At 44.7% G+C, this 14,459-nt stretch overlaps 2 protein-coding genes across 2 annotated transcripts in view; both read right to left on the bottom strand.

Annotated features, from left to right (window-relative positions):
- Window positions 1-6,524: 6,524 nt before the first annotated feature.
- Window positions 6,525-7,040, bottom strand: LOC101653484 (transcription factor BTF3-like). Its single transcript, XM_045293086.1, has one exon. It carries the CDS (start codon window positions 7,032-7,034, stop codon window positions 6,525-6,527), a length of 510 nt encoding a protein of 169 aa, XP_045149021.1. The 5' UTR covers window positions 7,035-7,040.
- Window positions 7,041-11,286: 4,246 nt separating this feature from the next.
- Window positions 11,287-14,459, bottom strand: part of KCTD14 (potassium channel tetramerization domain containing 14) — a 9,122-nt gene continuing 5,949 nt past the window's right edge. Inside the window, exon 2 of the mRNA XM_004708939.2 lies at window positions 11,287-13,447. Coding sequence (XP_004708996.1) covers window positions 12,788-13,447 — 660 coding nt within the window. The 3' untranslated portion in view covers window positions 11,287-12,787. The remainder of the gene's footprint in view (window positions 13,448-14,459) is intronic.

The raw sequence follows: 14,459 nt of genomic DNA, 5'->3' as shown, positions 1-14,459 counted from the left end.
ACTGCTGACCTATGAGCAGCCTAATGTATAATCCACTGCCTGTCATTAGGTCCTGTGCCATCCCCATGATCAGTTTGGGCTCAGATGGCTCTGATGCATGGGGTCTTCATTGGCTGATTTTTCATAAGTAGATCCCTGGGTTTCTTCCTCCACGTTAGTCTGGAAAGGGGCTCTGGTGGCACAATGGAGTAAGCACTGGGCTGCTAACCCCAAGGTTGTCTATTCAAACCCAGCAGATTCTCTTTGGGAGAAAGATGAGGCTATCCATGCCCATGAAGATCCATAGTCTCAGAAACCTGAAGGAGCTGTTCTACTCTCCTGTAAGATGCCCAGGAGTCTGAATCGATTCACCGACGGTGGCTAGTCTGGAATGTCACTGAAATCTGCTGAGCATCAGAAAAACACACAGCCTGCCACTGACAGGCGATGGCTGTGCATGAGGTGAATTGGCCAAGGGAATACTGCATGGCTTAAAATCAGGAAAGGTATGTGTCGGGGTTGTATCCTCTCACCATACTTATTCAGTCTGTATGCTGCATACATAAACAGAAGAGCTGGATTCTATGAAGAAGCATGTGACATCAGGCTTGGGAGAAGGCTGATCAACAACCTTCGATATATAGATGACGCAGCCTTACTTGCTGAAAGTGAGGAGGACTTGAAGCCCTCGCTGATGAAGATCAAGGATTGAAGTCTGTACAACACGAGCCTGAAGACCACAACCTTCACAACTGGACCAACTGGTACCATCAGGAAAAAACCGAGAGAAGATGGAAGCATTCAAGGATTTCAGCTTGCTGGGATCCACAATGAACGCTCATGGAAGCAGCAGTCAAGAGATCAGATGATGCCTTGCTGTGGGTAAATCTGCTGCATGTGACCTCTTTGAAGTGCTGAAAAGCAAGGATTTTACTTTGAGGACTAAGGTGCGCCTAACTCAAGACATAGTATTTTCAGCCGCCTCATCATATGCCTGTGGAAGTTGAACATTGAATAAGGAGGACTGAAGAATTGAGCTGTCTGCATTACGGTGCTGGCAAAGAATATTGAAAGCACCACGGACTGTCAAAAGAACCAACAAACCTGTCTTGGACATTTAGCTAGAAGACTCCTTAGAGTAAGGTGACCAGATTTAAAGCGGGATGCCATTGACCGGGGGCGGGGGGTGGTGGTGTTATTGATTAAAAATTTGGTCTATATGGACCAATTAGACCATTCCCTAGCTTGTCGTGCATTCTTTCCAAAAATCAGGACTTTTTTAAAACACCAAAAATCGGGACTGTCCCGCCAAAAGCGGGATGTCTGGTCACCTTACCTTAGAGGCAAGGGTGACAAGACTTTATCTGACACATTTTGTTTGGACATGTCAGAAGAGACCATGTCCTGAAGAAGGATATCATTCTTGGTGTGTTAGTCTGGGTAGACTAGAGAAACAAATTCATGGACACTCATATGTGTATAAGAAAGGGCTTTATATACAAGAGCAATTGAATATTGAGAAAACATCCCAGCCAAGTCCAGATCAAGTCCATAAATCCAATGTAAGCCCATATGTCTAATACCAATGTATAAATTTCTCTCCAGACTCATGCAACACATGAGATGATGCCAAATACAGAAGGATCACAGGCCAGTGGGTGGAAAGTCTGGTGGATCCAATGGTGGTAGAAGCACCTCAGTGCTTGGGTGGGTCTCCACATGGCTCCTCCAGCTCCAGGCTCTGGCTGCATCAGTGTAGCTCCATCAGGCTCTTTGGCAGTAATGTCTTCCAGGGAGTGTCTAGCAGGGAGTGAGTGTGTGTCCCACCTCCAGCAAGCTATTTATCTTCTTAGCACCTCCAAATGAGGTCATCAAGCTGTGATCTGATTGACAGGCTAAACTCCACCCCTTCACTCTTACGTCTCAAATTGACGACAGATTATATAACTCCCACACTTGGTAAAATCGAGAGGCAGTAAAAAAAGATAAAGACTTTCAACCAGATGGATTGACACAGGGGCTGCGACAATGGGCTCAAGCACAAGAACAATTGTGAGGACGGGACAGTACCGGGCAGTGTTTTGTTCAATTAGACACAGAGTCCCCATGAGTTGGAACCAAACTGATGGCACTTAACAACAACACTATCAAACCTGAACTGCCAACAGTTGAAAAATACACCATTCTTTTATATATTTTATATACTAATACTGCTACAATTAAAAGAGTTTCTTATTGCTTAGATTTGTTATGTATACTTCGTGAAAAAACAAGCCAAACTTATTGGTATCGAGTTGTTGCTCTCATTGCAACCCTATAGGACTGGGTAGAATTGTCCTCGTGGGCTTCTGAGATTGTAACTGTTTATGAGAGTAGAAACTCCCGTCTTTCTCTCAAGGAGAGGCTGGTGATCTTGAACTACTGACCTTGCAGTTAGCAGTACGACTTGTAGCCACTATGCCACCAAGGATCTATACTTATTGAAAGAGCTCCTTTATGCTTATTCATAGATTTGTATCATATGGCATCTTGTCCTGTTTCCATCCCTTTATATGCACACAGAAACTTATCATTCAAATACCAATTTATAAGCTGTTCTCTTTGAGGATATTTTTTTTCGCTTCATAATTTTTATTTCAAGATTAAAATGTAAACTTATAGCTATGTTTTTGCATTAATAAATATCAGAGATTTTGTTAACACTTCACTTCCAATTTTCACAAATACGTCTTTAATCATCCTGATTTTTTTCACATTTATCATTTTATTTTTATGTTAATCATTTTGTTGGGGGGGCTCTTACAAATCTTCTAAGAATCCATCATTCAAGTGTGTTAAGCACACTTGCACATATGTTGCCATCAACATTTCCAAAATGTCTTCTTTGCCCATCCTCCCACCCTCGTGAATCTTTGATCAATTATATATTTTTATTGTTATTTTATGTCTTGCACTGTCTGTTGTCTCCCTTCACCCATGGTTGAATTATCCCTTCCTTGTAACCCTTCTGTGGGGGGCTGTCCAATTGTTTACAGATGAGCTTTGGGTCTCCACTGCAACCCCCCTCTTTCACATCAATATAACTGTTTGTTTTGAATCTTTTGATAACTGATACCTGATCCCGTTGACACCTCATAATCACACAGGCTGGTGTGCTTTTTCCATCTGGGCTTATTTGTTTCCCTGCTAGATGGCTGCTTGTTTAACTTCAAGCCTTTAAGACCCCACATGCTATGTCTTTTGATAGCTGAGCACCATCCACTTTCTTCACTACATTTGTTTATGCACCCATTTTGTCTTCGGCAAGTGTGTTGGGAAGGTGACTATCAAAGAGTGCTAGGTTATTAAAACAAAGTGCTCTTGTCTTTAGGAGATCTTGAGTAGAGGTCCAAAGTCTATCTGCTATCTTAATACTTAACATATAAATATATGTACATTGGCCTCTATCCCTTTCATTATAAATTAATATATTTACATATATACATACCTATAGCTATACCTCTATAAATATCTTTTGCCTTCATCTCTTTCCTCTATTTCCTTTCACCTTCCTCCTGTCTCACTATCAGTATTTGGGTCTCAGTAATGCCCCTTGGATACATTGCACTTGATCAAACCCCACCCCAGGCATTATATGCCCTCCCCACCATCAATTTCAGATCTCTTGTTGTTCCCTTATCCCTGAGCTTGTTGGCTCCCGCTCCCTCCTTTCCCATGTCATCCCTGGCCACCAGGGATTGTTTGTCCTGTCTATCTTATATAGAGAGACATATCTTATTAGATAGATTAAAAAAATAGATAGATAGTTCCAGTTCTGTCTGCTGACCCTTATGAGTGTTTTCCAATTGGGTCTGATGAGGTGCCAAGCCCTGTCCCCTGAGTCAGAAGTCTATTTCCAGGACTCCTCGGGGACTTGGTTAGTTTGCTCCCCTTGCTGCCCTGCTGCACTCCCTTCTCGTCTCACCCCTCTGTACGTGGAGCAGACGGGGCACACTTTTTACACAGCATCTCCAGTGCTGTCCCCGGAGCGCTATGGGTCAGTGAGGTGAAGTCTGAGCCTTGTGGTGTGGCCGGCCCTATGGTCCTCTCTGTGCACTGGCTGCTTCAAGCAGAGATCTCGTCCCTGGGGCTTGGTGGGCCATGATGAGGCTCTCTTGCTCTCTCTCTCTCTTTCCCTCTTGGTTCTCACCTGTGTGGTCTGGACAGACCCACCACTCTCCCCAGGCTACATCTTCAGGGGAGGGGGCAACATGTCGTTGAGGCTATTTTAAAGGACAGTTGGAGATAACATTTGCAGGGCCAAAGTACACAGAGCTCAATTGCAGGGATGACAAACATGAACCAGGATCCCGTTTGTATATGAGCACTTGGACAATGCAATTTTTATATCCTGATTGCAGAGATGTTAAATGTGTATCTTATCAGCAATGATATCCAAAATCTTTATTATTATCATTATTGATTACATACCTGCAGGAGGAATTTTTTTTCCAGCAAAACAGATGGTTTATTAATCAATTTTGTAAAATCATGCACCCAAGCCTCAGATGACAAAATGGGCTAGGGTGTGCAACAGTGCTTTCATAAGGGGGATATACTCCCCAGGCTTCGAGTCCCTCCCCCAGCTCTTCATTGGCTAAGGACTATAGGGTTGAGCTTCTTTCCCAGTGCCTCCAGGGCAGATTCCCTCCCCCACCTCCTCCTTGGCTAATCCAATTCACAAAATTCCATTCTCCACGTCAGCTGTCAGCTTGTGCTCTGGCTGCTCAGTCACTTTCTGACCTTTTGTATCCTTAATTGCTGAAGATGGACCAATCTGGGATTTATTTCTCACAACTTCCTCCTTTTTCTCCTTATGCTAGTTGCTCTCATCTTCATCTGCGCTTCTCACTAATATCTGTTGGCATTCCCTCTAATAAAGTGTGTCATCTATGGATGTTCCTAAGAGTAGCCCTTGAACACGGCATCCAACGTTTGATCAAATTCCAGCCACTATTAGGAGAGAGGTGAGGCCTGAGGCCGCTTTCCAAACCACCCGCCTAACCATTCGGAGAAATGGTCACCAGGACCAGCATTCTTGGCCAACTCATTAGCTAGAGCGTTTCATCCTTCTAGGGCCTTTGTGATGGCTCCAGGTGTAGTTTATGAGTCTCTGATGGCTATAATATGTGTAATTAATCCAGTATACATTTTTATTTATGGTAGAATGCCAGAAAAGAAGAAAACGGAAACCAACCCTGCAGCCCTCTGATCCCAAGCTTTCAACTTATTAGGCACTCCTCTGGAGACTCCAGTGGAATCCATCTAAATGTGGGGATCAAAAGATCCAGGCAGGGATCCGCAGACTCGGATTTCTCCTTGTGCTTAGCCTTCTCAAGGAACGCTAGGAGGGGGATTGCCAGCTGGACCAAGGCGCACACATCCCAGTCCAATCGCATGGTAGCAAAGGGCAGGGGCTCCCCTTTCCACAATACAGCTGCCAAGGAGAGTGTCCTGAGGGCTGAATGGTTGCCACTGCGATGCTCATCAGTGATATTTTGAGTGTCATGCAAGTTGCTAATTCTCCTCCAGCCACTGTGAACCCAGCTCCCTCCCTTGAAAGTGCAGGAAGACGTTGTATGCATTTGGAAACCGAAGGAAAAATTCAGTTTAGATTGGGAGTAAAACCTATTGGGGGACAATAGAAATAAGATTGAGGGCCAGTCTGGCTTATAAACACCAACATCTTATATTCTTTACTGTTTAAATGGAAACATTCTATGTATTGAATTCATGGCATTTTCTCTTGGCCCCCATCATTGGATATGAGAATACAATGAGGCACCCCAGTGGATCCCCTGGGTTTGAAACTGAGTCTTCGCTGTCCCTTTTGTAGAAACTACAATCCGTTTCCAAGGGGAAATTGTTCAGGCTGGCACAGTAGCCTCTTCTCAAAACATTAGCTTAGCATGAAGGGCCCCAAGTGGCCAAGGGCAGACTTAGTTCCCACTGTAATATACTAGGGCAAGTCAGATATATTGCTACTAGGTTTCCAGATCAGACATGCATGCATTTCTTCCAAACATAACATGTTTACACACGTCTCTAAGATCAGCAATGGCTGCAGACAAGTTCTCTCAGTAATACACTTGTTGTGGTCTCATTAATGCCTTCAATAAAGGATTACGTTTGTGCCATGGGACAAATGACTTTGAGGTCACAGTAATATCATATTTGAATAAAATTCAAGTCAACATCTTCCTAAATCATTGGTGTTTTGCCACATGTTTACAAGCATACTGTTCCAAATAAAAGAATAGTTTGTAGATGAATCAAGAATTTTTTTTTTTAACTAGGCAAAGACTTTATTAACCTGTTTCAAATTTTATTCCCAGGCTTCTTCAGCGTATCTGGCTGCAGAGAATGAATCGTGTGTAAGCAAAAACGTAAAAGAGCTGCAAAGTCTGAAAGGCTTGGGCTTAAAAATATTAGAGATGTAGATTTTATCAGATCCATACACAAAACACATTTAAAACGCAGTCATCGTATAAAATAGCAGCCCCAAGTCACTTCCTCAAGTTCATCTTCCCCAGAAGCCGACTCAAATCAGTGAGCCTCATTCTGGATGCCTCATGCAAGTTCTCCACACGATCTGGAACCTCATCCTCCTCATCCTCTCCTGTGGCAAGTGGGGCCTGTCCATCCACAGATCGTTTTGGCAGTGCTTCGGCCAGTCTCCTTAAGGTACTCAGGCTGTCTGCGCCCAGCTGGTTCAAGATGCTGGGGAGCATCTCTGTCAGCTGCTGTGTCTCAGCATGGCCGGTGATGGTGAAGGTGTTCGCAGCCAGTGATGCTGGGACTTTGGGGTTGTTAAAGTGGATCACTGTTCCCTGGTTTGTAAACATATTCACCTCTTCAATACCAGAGATATTGTTTACCCCTAGCTTCTTTAAGGAGAACTGTGGTTTTTTGTCATCTGCTGTGGCTGTTCTGTGAACCACCTTCTTTCTGCCGGCAGTTCCTTTCCCACCAATGCGCACTTGTGCCTGCAGTTTGGCAAGTTTCTCTTGATTCATGATCCTCTCTTTCGTCTTGTCGGAGCGGAAATGGGGCTGCACGGGGGACTAGGGCTGGCGCTCAGGGGGTCTTTGGCAGACCGCTGAGATTAGGCGCACACACGCTGGGACGCAAGATGGCAGCTAGAGGAAGGCCGGAAGTGAATCAAGACATTTTTACGGAAAAACCTCAAAGATGAATTCAGGGATTGGGCAGCAGATTTATCCAATGCACTTCCTCTTTTGAGCTGCTGACTGCTGCTTCCCTGAGCATTGGTTGGGGCTCCAAGCAGTTAGAAATCCTTGACGACTTCCATCTTTTCTCCATTGGTCATGATGTTGCCCAGTGGTTCCGTTGGGAGGATCGTGATTTTCTTACATTGAGTTATAATCCACACTGAAGGCTGAAATCCTTGATCTTCATCAGCAAGTGCTTCCAGTCCTCCTCGCTCTCAATAAGCAAGGTTGTGTCATCTGCATATCGAAGTTGTTCATAGCCTTCCTCCAATCCTGATGCTGCATTCTGCTTCCTAAGATCCAACTGCTCTGTTTATTTTCTCAGCAAGTAGATTGAATCAGTATGGTGATTGGATACAACCCTGACACACATCTTTCCTGATTACCAGTTTAAACTTTTTGAAAATCTTGTAGAAACTGTTGACATAATCTTCCATTACCCTGGGATATAATTCTTGGAGTTGAATTACTGTGTCCTAATTTACACATGCATACTGGTATTACAGCATGCCCATTGCTCCTTACTTGATCTGTTTTTGTATCATGTACTTGGAAGCTCTTTTATTGTGTACATTGCCATGTAAGATTATGATGCTCCCTTGATGAGTTGGTTAGGTCTGTAAATATTTGGGGTTATCATATCAAGTGATAATAGAATCACGTGACAATTGAAAGTTTTTCTCATTTTTCCTAGTGGTGGTCTTTGCTCTTGAAATATACCTTGTCTGATATGAATATAATAACGCCAGCTTTTTTTCATTCATGTTAGCATAGTATCCTTTCTCCGACCCTTCTATTTTGAGCCTACTTAAAGCAAGTTTCCTGTATGCAGCATAAAATTTGAGTCTTGTCTTTTTAATACAATATCACAATCTCTGTCTTTTAATAGGGGTATATATACACCATGTGTGGTACTTACCTCTGTGCCAACTAGCTGCTCCTGGCTAGGAGTGGAGTAAAACCTGATGCTGGGTCCTTGGGGGTGTGACCTTCTTATAAGCGGGGACCCGGACACCCACTTTCTCTTTCTTTATCCCTTCTCAGCTTCCTGCTTGCTACATACTCTGGGAGCTGCCTTAGATCCACATGTTTCGTTGACCTTAGATATGCATGACTCTACACCCACTGGCCTGAGATCTTCCTGCATTCTGCATCATTGCATGTGGTTACATGCATCAGAAGAGGGGCTTATGGACTCATATTGGACTTACGGACTTGTTTTGGACTGGGCTGGGGCACTTGCTCATTACATAATTGCTTCTTGATTTAAAGCTCTCTCTTATACGCAAATGAGTGTCACTGGATTTGTTTCTCTAGTCAACCCAGCCTAACACCCCATGTCTCTACAACGAGCCTTTCTCCTCTTCGACACTTTGCCTTGAAGGCTCTTGCTGCCTTGCTTTCCCTGTATTTCTACCTTCATCTCCTCAATTCAGGAGGGTTTTCCCTCTTTGTACTACAGCTTGAATATCTTATCTAAGTAGTTACCTGGAGCATTCATAAGGTGTACACCTACCTTTTCTTTCAGAGTTTGCTAATATATGCCTAACATGCAATGTATTAAGCCCCACTGTTATATACACTTTGTCCAAGTCTGTTTTGTTTTATTGTTTTTTCTTTGTTTCAGGTAGGAGGGTAAATCTTATTTTAAAAGTCTCTGATATTCTAAAGTGGCCCAAAGGGGATGTTTCTTAATATAGTTATTAATTATTTTTAATAACTGTGTATATCCCGCCTACAGGGAGGAAGACAGGAGTTCCCAGAATGCTCAGGAGAAGGCCATGCCCACACAGAGGCATCATTGGCTATGACCTGATTGATAGGTTAGATCCACCCCTCCCTCCACTCAAGTTGATAGGAGATTCTGTGACTGCCACAACCATGCATGGAAAAATTTTAAAGCAACTATTCTTGTATGTAGGAGAGGCCACGTCATAATTAGGGTCCCAAAGATATAAACAGACACTGCTGAGTGGAACATTTTGGAAAGTACCATACCTTAAGAGAGGGTATACCAATTATATATTAGTGTGTAACAAGTCACTCCCAAACATAGATACTTAAAAGCATTGTAATTTACTCATGATTGTGTGATTTAGACTGGTCTTACCTGGGTGGTTCTGGGTCACTAATTTGGCTACATCTTCTAGTCATTCAATTAGACCTTACTGGTCCAAGATGGCCTCATGACCTGGGTTCCCTTCCTCATAGCCTCCCCAGAGAGATAGCGTAGGTTTCTTTTGAGACAGTAGCAGCATTCCAAGAGTGTAAACCCCAGTGCATAAGGGCCTCTGTTTATGTCCTACTTGCTAATGTTCCATGGGCAAGCAAGTCACAGCGAGCCACACTGCCAAGGCCAGCGACAATGTGAGAGAGGACATTGCAGTGCTGACACCAAGCAGCAAAGCCTCTTATAGCCAGGCTGGGAAGCTAGGGATGGGGGTCGTCCTGCCATGAGTCAAGGAGGGAGCTTATTGATACATCGAAGTAGCTATCAATCTCGTGTCTCTGTACAGGACCACCTTGTTGCTGTGGGGTGCCACTGAGTTGACGCCTGAGCCCTAGCAACCCCATGTGACAGAGCAGAACTAACTGCCCGGGAGGGTTCTCTCCTAGCCCGTCTCATCTTTACAGGAGCAGATTGCCAGGCCTTTCTCCCACAAGACTACTAGGCAGCTTCAACGCATCCACCTTGCAAGTAGCAGCTAAGAGCTTTTTTTTTTTTTTGGCATTTAACCAGTGTTTATTGAGCGCTTGGAAAGTTGTTGGCAAAGGAAGTCCCTTGGATGCATGTGGGATCCGATTTGAAAATGTGTACAACCTGCTTACTTTTGAAGGTTTAAGAACTGTTAGTGCAGTACATGTTATTGAAGAAATGCTGCTGAAAGTAAAATGGTTTTCCAAACTATTAATTATACGTAATCAGTTTATCGACCACTTTTAATGTAGTTGGGTAGGTAGAAACAGTTTGCTTTTCTTTTTCCAACATCTGCTTCCAACCAGGACCTGTAGAGCAGCTGGTGGTTTTGAACTGCTGACACTATGCTACTGGGACTACATGGACCCAGGGAAAATCATGGTCCAGGAAATGCAATGATTTGAATGGCGGGTCAAATAGTGCTGATTAGCTTGAAAGCAAATGATCAAGAGACAGGCCAGGACAAAGAATGAGCCAGAGTATGAGGATATACCACCAATCCCAAGGACTCCCAGAGATGGCTGAAGAAGACGTTGCTGGTGAGAAGGAGTCAAAGTTCAGAGGTCAAATAGATGGAGACCCATGCATCAATATTCATTTGGGATTGGCAGCAAGAAAAAAGGAGACCACGTTGAAAGAAAAAAGAGTTCTACATTGAAAGAGTCTTGTTATTCCCAAACTTTCATAAACTTTAGAAATATCTGAGGGAGATTTTAAAAGTCTAATAGTTAAGCCGCAAGACAAGACAGTTAGAATCTCTAGGGGTGAATCCTCGGACACATACAGTGATTGACTCCAATGTATGGCAAAGGTGGATACCACTGAAGAAACCTAAAAACCAAATCTAATGTATGAACCTTGATTAGATCCTAATGCCTTAAAAATAAAGCCTTAAGATGTATTTGTATTTTATATACAAAGAAAACATAGTATTAGAGATGTGGATATATTATATTTAATATTTCAGGTGTGTTAACTTTTTAGAAGTGATAATATTGTGATTGTGAAGCAAAATGTCCTTATTTATAGGAGATACTTTGTCATAATGTTTCATGTCTGCAACTTACCTTCCAGTGCTTCAGCAAATACACACATACACACACAAAGCAGTGCCCAGATTATGAATGAGTTCCATTCCTAAATCTGTCTTGAAGTGCATATGTAAGTTAGAACAGTTAGCTATGGTTTGTGTCTGACATCAGTCAGTCAAATGTTTGTCTTAGTTTGTAGTACATAGTGTACCTTTCTTTGCATAAAGAAAACTAAAGAAACATTACCAGAAACATGAAAATATCTTTAACCCACTAATGCAATAATAATAACAATAATCTTTTGATGCACGGTTATAAAGTAGCATCTATTTATTATTAACCATTATATGTAGTTCAAGTTTTTCACCTAATAGGTTTTACAGGGTTGGTAGTTTGGTCAATAGTAACCCAGAGACTCATATGTATATATGAGAATCAGGTTCTAAGCCCCCAAGAGAGGCAGGCTTTGGGACCTGGACTGAAACATGTCACAGAGATGTGGCAGGAGTAGCAGGTGTAGTAAAGAGGGAAAAGGTAATGGTTTGTTCAAGGTCTGCATAGAGACAGTGGTTATCCCAAGAGGGCCCCAAGCCAGGTTCCTGCAGGCACACCAGTCTTCCCTGAGTGGGAGGTTAAGGGACTTCCTAGAGAGAAAAGCGAAGGAGACCTGGGTAGGCAGCACAGTAACCAACTCATCCTGTTTTCCTGGAACCTGCTTAAAAGTCTGTGTCCAGGCAACCCTTTGGCTGTTGACACACTGAGATGTTAGCCACCCTTGGTGGGAAGGAGCCATTTATCTCAGACCTGGACTTTGATGAGTAAGAATGTAATCACAGATGAAGAAGGACTTCAATTTGACTCGTGAGACTTCTGGCAGAGGAAACGCACCAGAGTTGCTTCTTCCTGAGGCAAGAGGTCAGTCTCCTGTTGGCTGAGGGAAATTCTCTGAATCGGCCTCAACGTTAGGGTCCATCAGAGTCCCTTAGAGGGCTTGCTAAAACAGACTGCTTGGTAAAACTGTGGTCTGAAGTAGGATCTGAGGATTTTTATTTCCAAAATCTTGCCAGGGAACACTGCTAATGCTTCTGATGCCAGACAACACTTTGAGAACCACTGCTTTAGAGAAGTAACAGCCAACATGCCCAGCCTTTGGCAGAGGGCTCCTTGACCGCATCTGCCACAGGTACTAACTTGACCTCCGGGTGTCTTCCTCAGGGAAGAACATACCAGCTCCTAGCTGGACTGGACCACAACCTGAAGCTCGTCAGACTACCTTCTTAGTTCACACTACGACATCACTGTTTCACAACCCAGGGGAGCGGTCAAAGCAGTCCCTATGCTTTATCCTATCCCAAAAGTGTCTCATTGCCATGAGGTACGGAGCAAATTTTTTTCTTCTAAAAAGAGGGTAGTAGGCCAAATAAATTTGGGAACCTGTGATCCAGATTCGTGGTACCTTGTGTTATTTCCCCGTCGTCACCACCACCCCCTCCCCATCTTCTGTCAGAGCAGTGTTGAAACATTTTAACTGGTCTCTGCCTTGCTTTGGGCTTCAGAAGGAGGGGACTTGTCACTTTGAAAAGGGTACAGCGTCACCACACTAGGCAAGGGCAATAGGTCCGTTTCCATTGGTGGAAACTCTACTTCAAGAGGAAAATAAATATTTGGGGGCGTGGAGCCTAGAAGACCAAGCTGGATGCTCTGTTGGTTTCTATAATTAATGGAAGATGACTTTTCATGGTAACTTTTAATTCCATATGCCCCACCAGGGCCCACAGCAGGCAGCACCTCCAGCCTCACTCCTGGGGTTACCACCAGGAGAAGAAGAATGTGTAGAAGTGATTGCCCGCCTTGCCCCGACAGGTAAAGGGCTCATAGGCTACCTGGTACCCCTGAGCTTCAATGTCCATCTTCACGCAGTCCAGGAGGTCCCTGATGGTCGGGGCCGCCTTCCAGGGCCCGAACTTGACCACTGACGTCTTGTTCGCCTCCAGGGTGCGAAGGGTGTCCACACAGTGGACAGCATCCTCGTCCCTGCGCACGGCGCACACCAGTACGCTGGAGCGCCGGGCCGCCATGGCCTCCGCGCGGGCCAGGCGCACCAGGAGCTCTAGGTTCTCGCTGTAGCTGGGAACCCGCAGCAAAAACTGCTTTCGAGCCACCTGCTCGCCGAAGATCTTTGGCGTATCCTCCAGAAGCTTGACCAAAGGCTTGATTTCATAGAACTGAGCTTCCCGGTACACCTCCAGGAGGCTCTGAGTTGGCAGCTGCCCGCTTCGCAGGAAGTCGAGGATTGGGCCAAAGTAGGTGCCTGGGCGATCGATGAAGAAGCGGCCCTCCGAGTCCATGCAGACCTTGGCCGCGCTGGAGAACATCTCTGCCAGCTTTGAGTCAGGGTGTCTTCTCAGAGTGCCCACGGTGGTGGTGTAGAGCTCGCCCCCCACGTTCAGAACCACTACTGGAGACAGCTGGAGGCACAAGAGACAGAATTAACCAACGGTGCCACCTCGTGGTAGCTCGGGACTTAACTTTCATCCAAAGAAGAATCGGGTGCAGGGTTGAGGGAAGCCATAGGGTTTACCTTCAGCTGTTGGAAAGTCTGTGGTAGTGAAAAGCCCCCAAAGAGCGGGCATTTTTGAGAGGATGAAAAAGACCCCAATTTGGTCGGGAATACCCAACCAAGCACTGAGGTCCCCGAGCGTTAGCCGGAGCAGGCTGCCAGCGAACCAAGTCTCAGCCAGAACATTGCCAGTCTTTCCCCCCTGCCATCAAGTCCATCCTGGGCACAGAGACCCTGCAGGGTCGAGCAGAACTGCCCCTGTGGGTTTCGGAGGCTGTAACTCTTTACAGGAATAGAGAGCCTCATCTTTCTCACCCCCCAGCTGCTGGTGGTTTCGAACTCTGCTAACCTTGTGGTTAGCAGCCCAATGCTTAATGCCCTATGCCACCAGGGCTCTTTGGCAGGATTCTCCCTCCTTAGGCCTCTGTTTCTACATTTATAAAATTGGAATATGTGGCCCACCAAGCCTTGAGGACGATATTCCCGCTCAGAGCAGCCAGTCCACAGAGAAGACCATATGGCCGACCCCACTATGAGACACGACGTCCCTCACTGACCCATAGCCCTACAGGTGACAACACTGGAGACACAGTGTGGGAATTGCGCCTGATCTGATCCCACCACACTGAGGCAAAACACTAAGGGCGTGTAATAGAACAGCAAGGGGAACAGAGCAACGAAGTCCCCAGGGTATACCAAAAATAGACTTTGGGGTCAGGGCTTGGCACCCCATCAGACTGGACTAGAAAACATTCCTAAAGGCCAACAAGCAGTCCTTGAACTAACTACAGGCCTTACTTTTTTGTTGCTGTTTGTTTTTTTGTCATTGACTTTTTGTTATTGTTGTTCTGTTTTCTTTTGTTGCTTTGTTTTGCTCTGTCTTGTTTTTGTGCATGTTATTATCTCCGCAGGTCTGTCTA

Source organism: Echinops telfairi, unplaced genomic scaffold, assembly GCF_000313985.2.
Source record: "Echinops telfairi isolate 266 unplaced genomic scaffold, ASM31398v2 ScPeMD7_1713;HRSCAF=2227, whole genome shotgun sequence".
Taxonomy (NCBI): domain Eukaryota; kingdom Metazoa; phylum Chordata; class Mammalia; order Afrosoricida; family Tenrecidae; genus Echinops; species Echinops telfairi.
The sequence above is the reverse complement of the archived record's forward strand: the minus strand, read 5'-3'. Positions and strand labels throughout refer to the sequence as shown.

Bases quoted from the DNA above. Each gene is read 5' to 3' on its own strand.
- LOC101653484 (XM_045293086.1), bottom strand. From the start codon at position 7,034: ATGAATCAAGAGAAACTTGCCAAACTGCAGGCACAAGTGCGCATTGGT.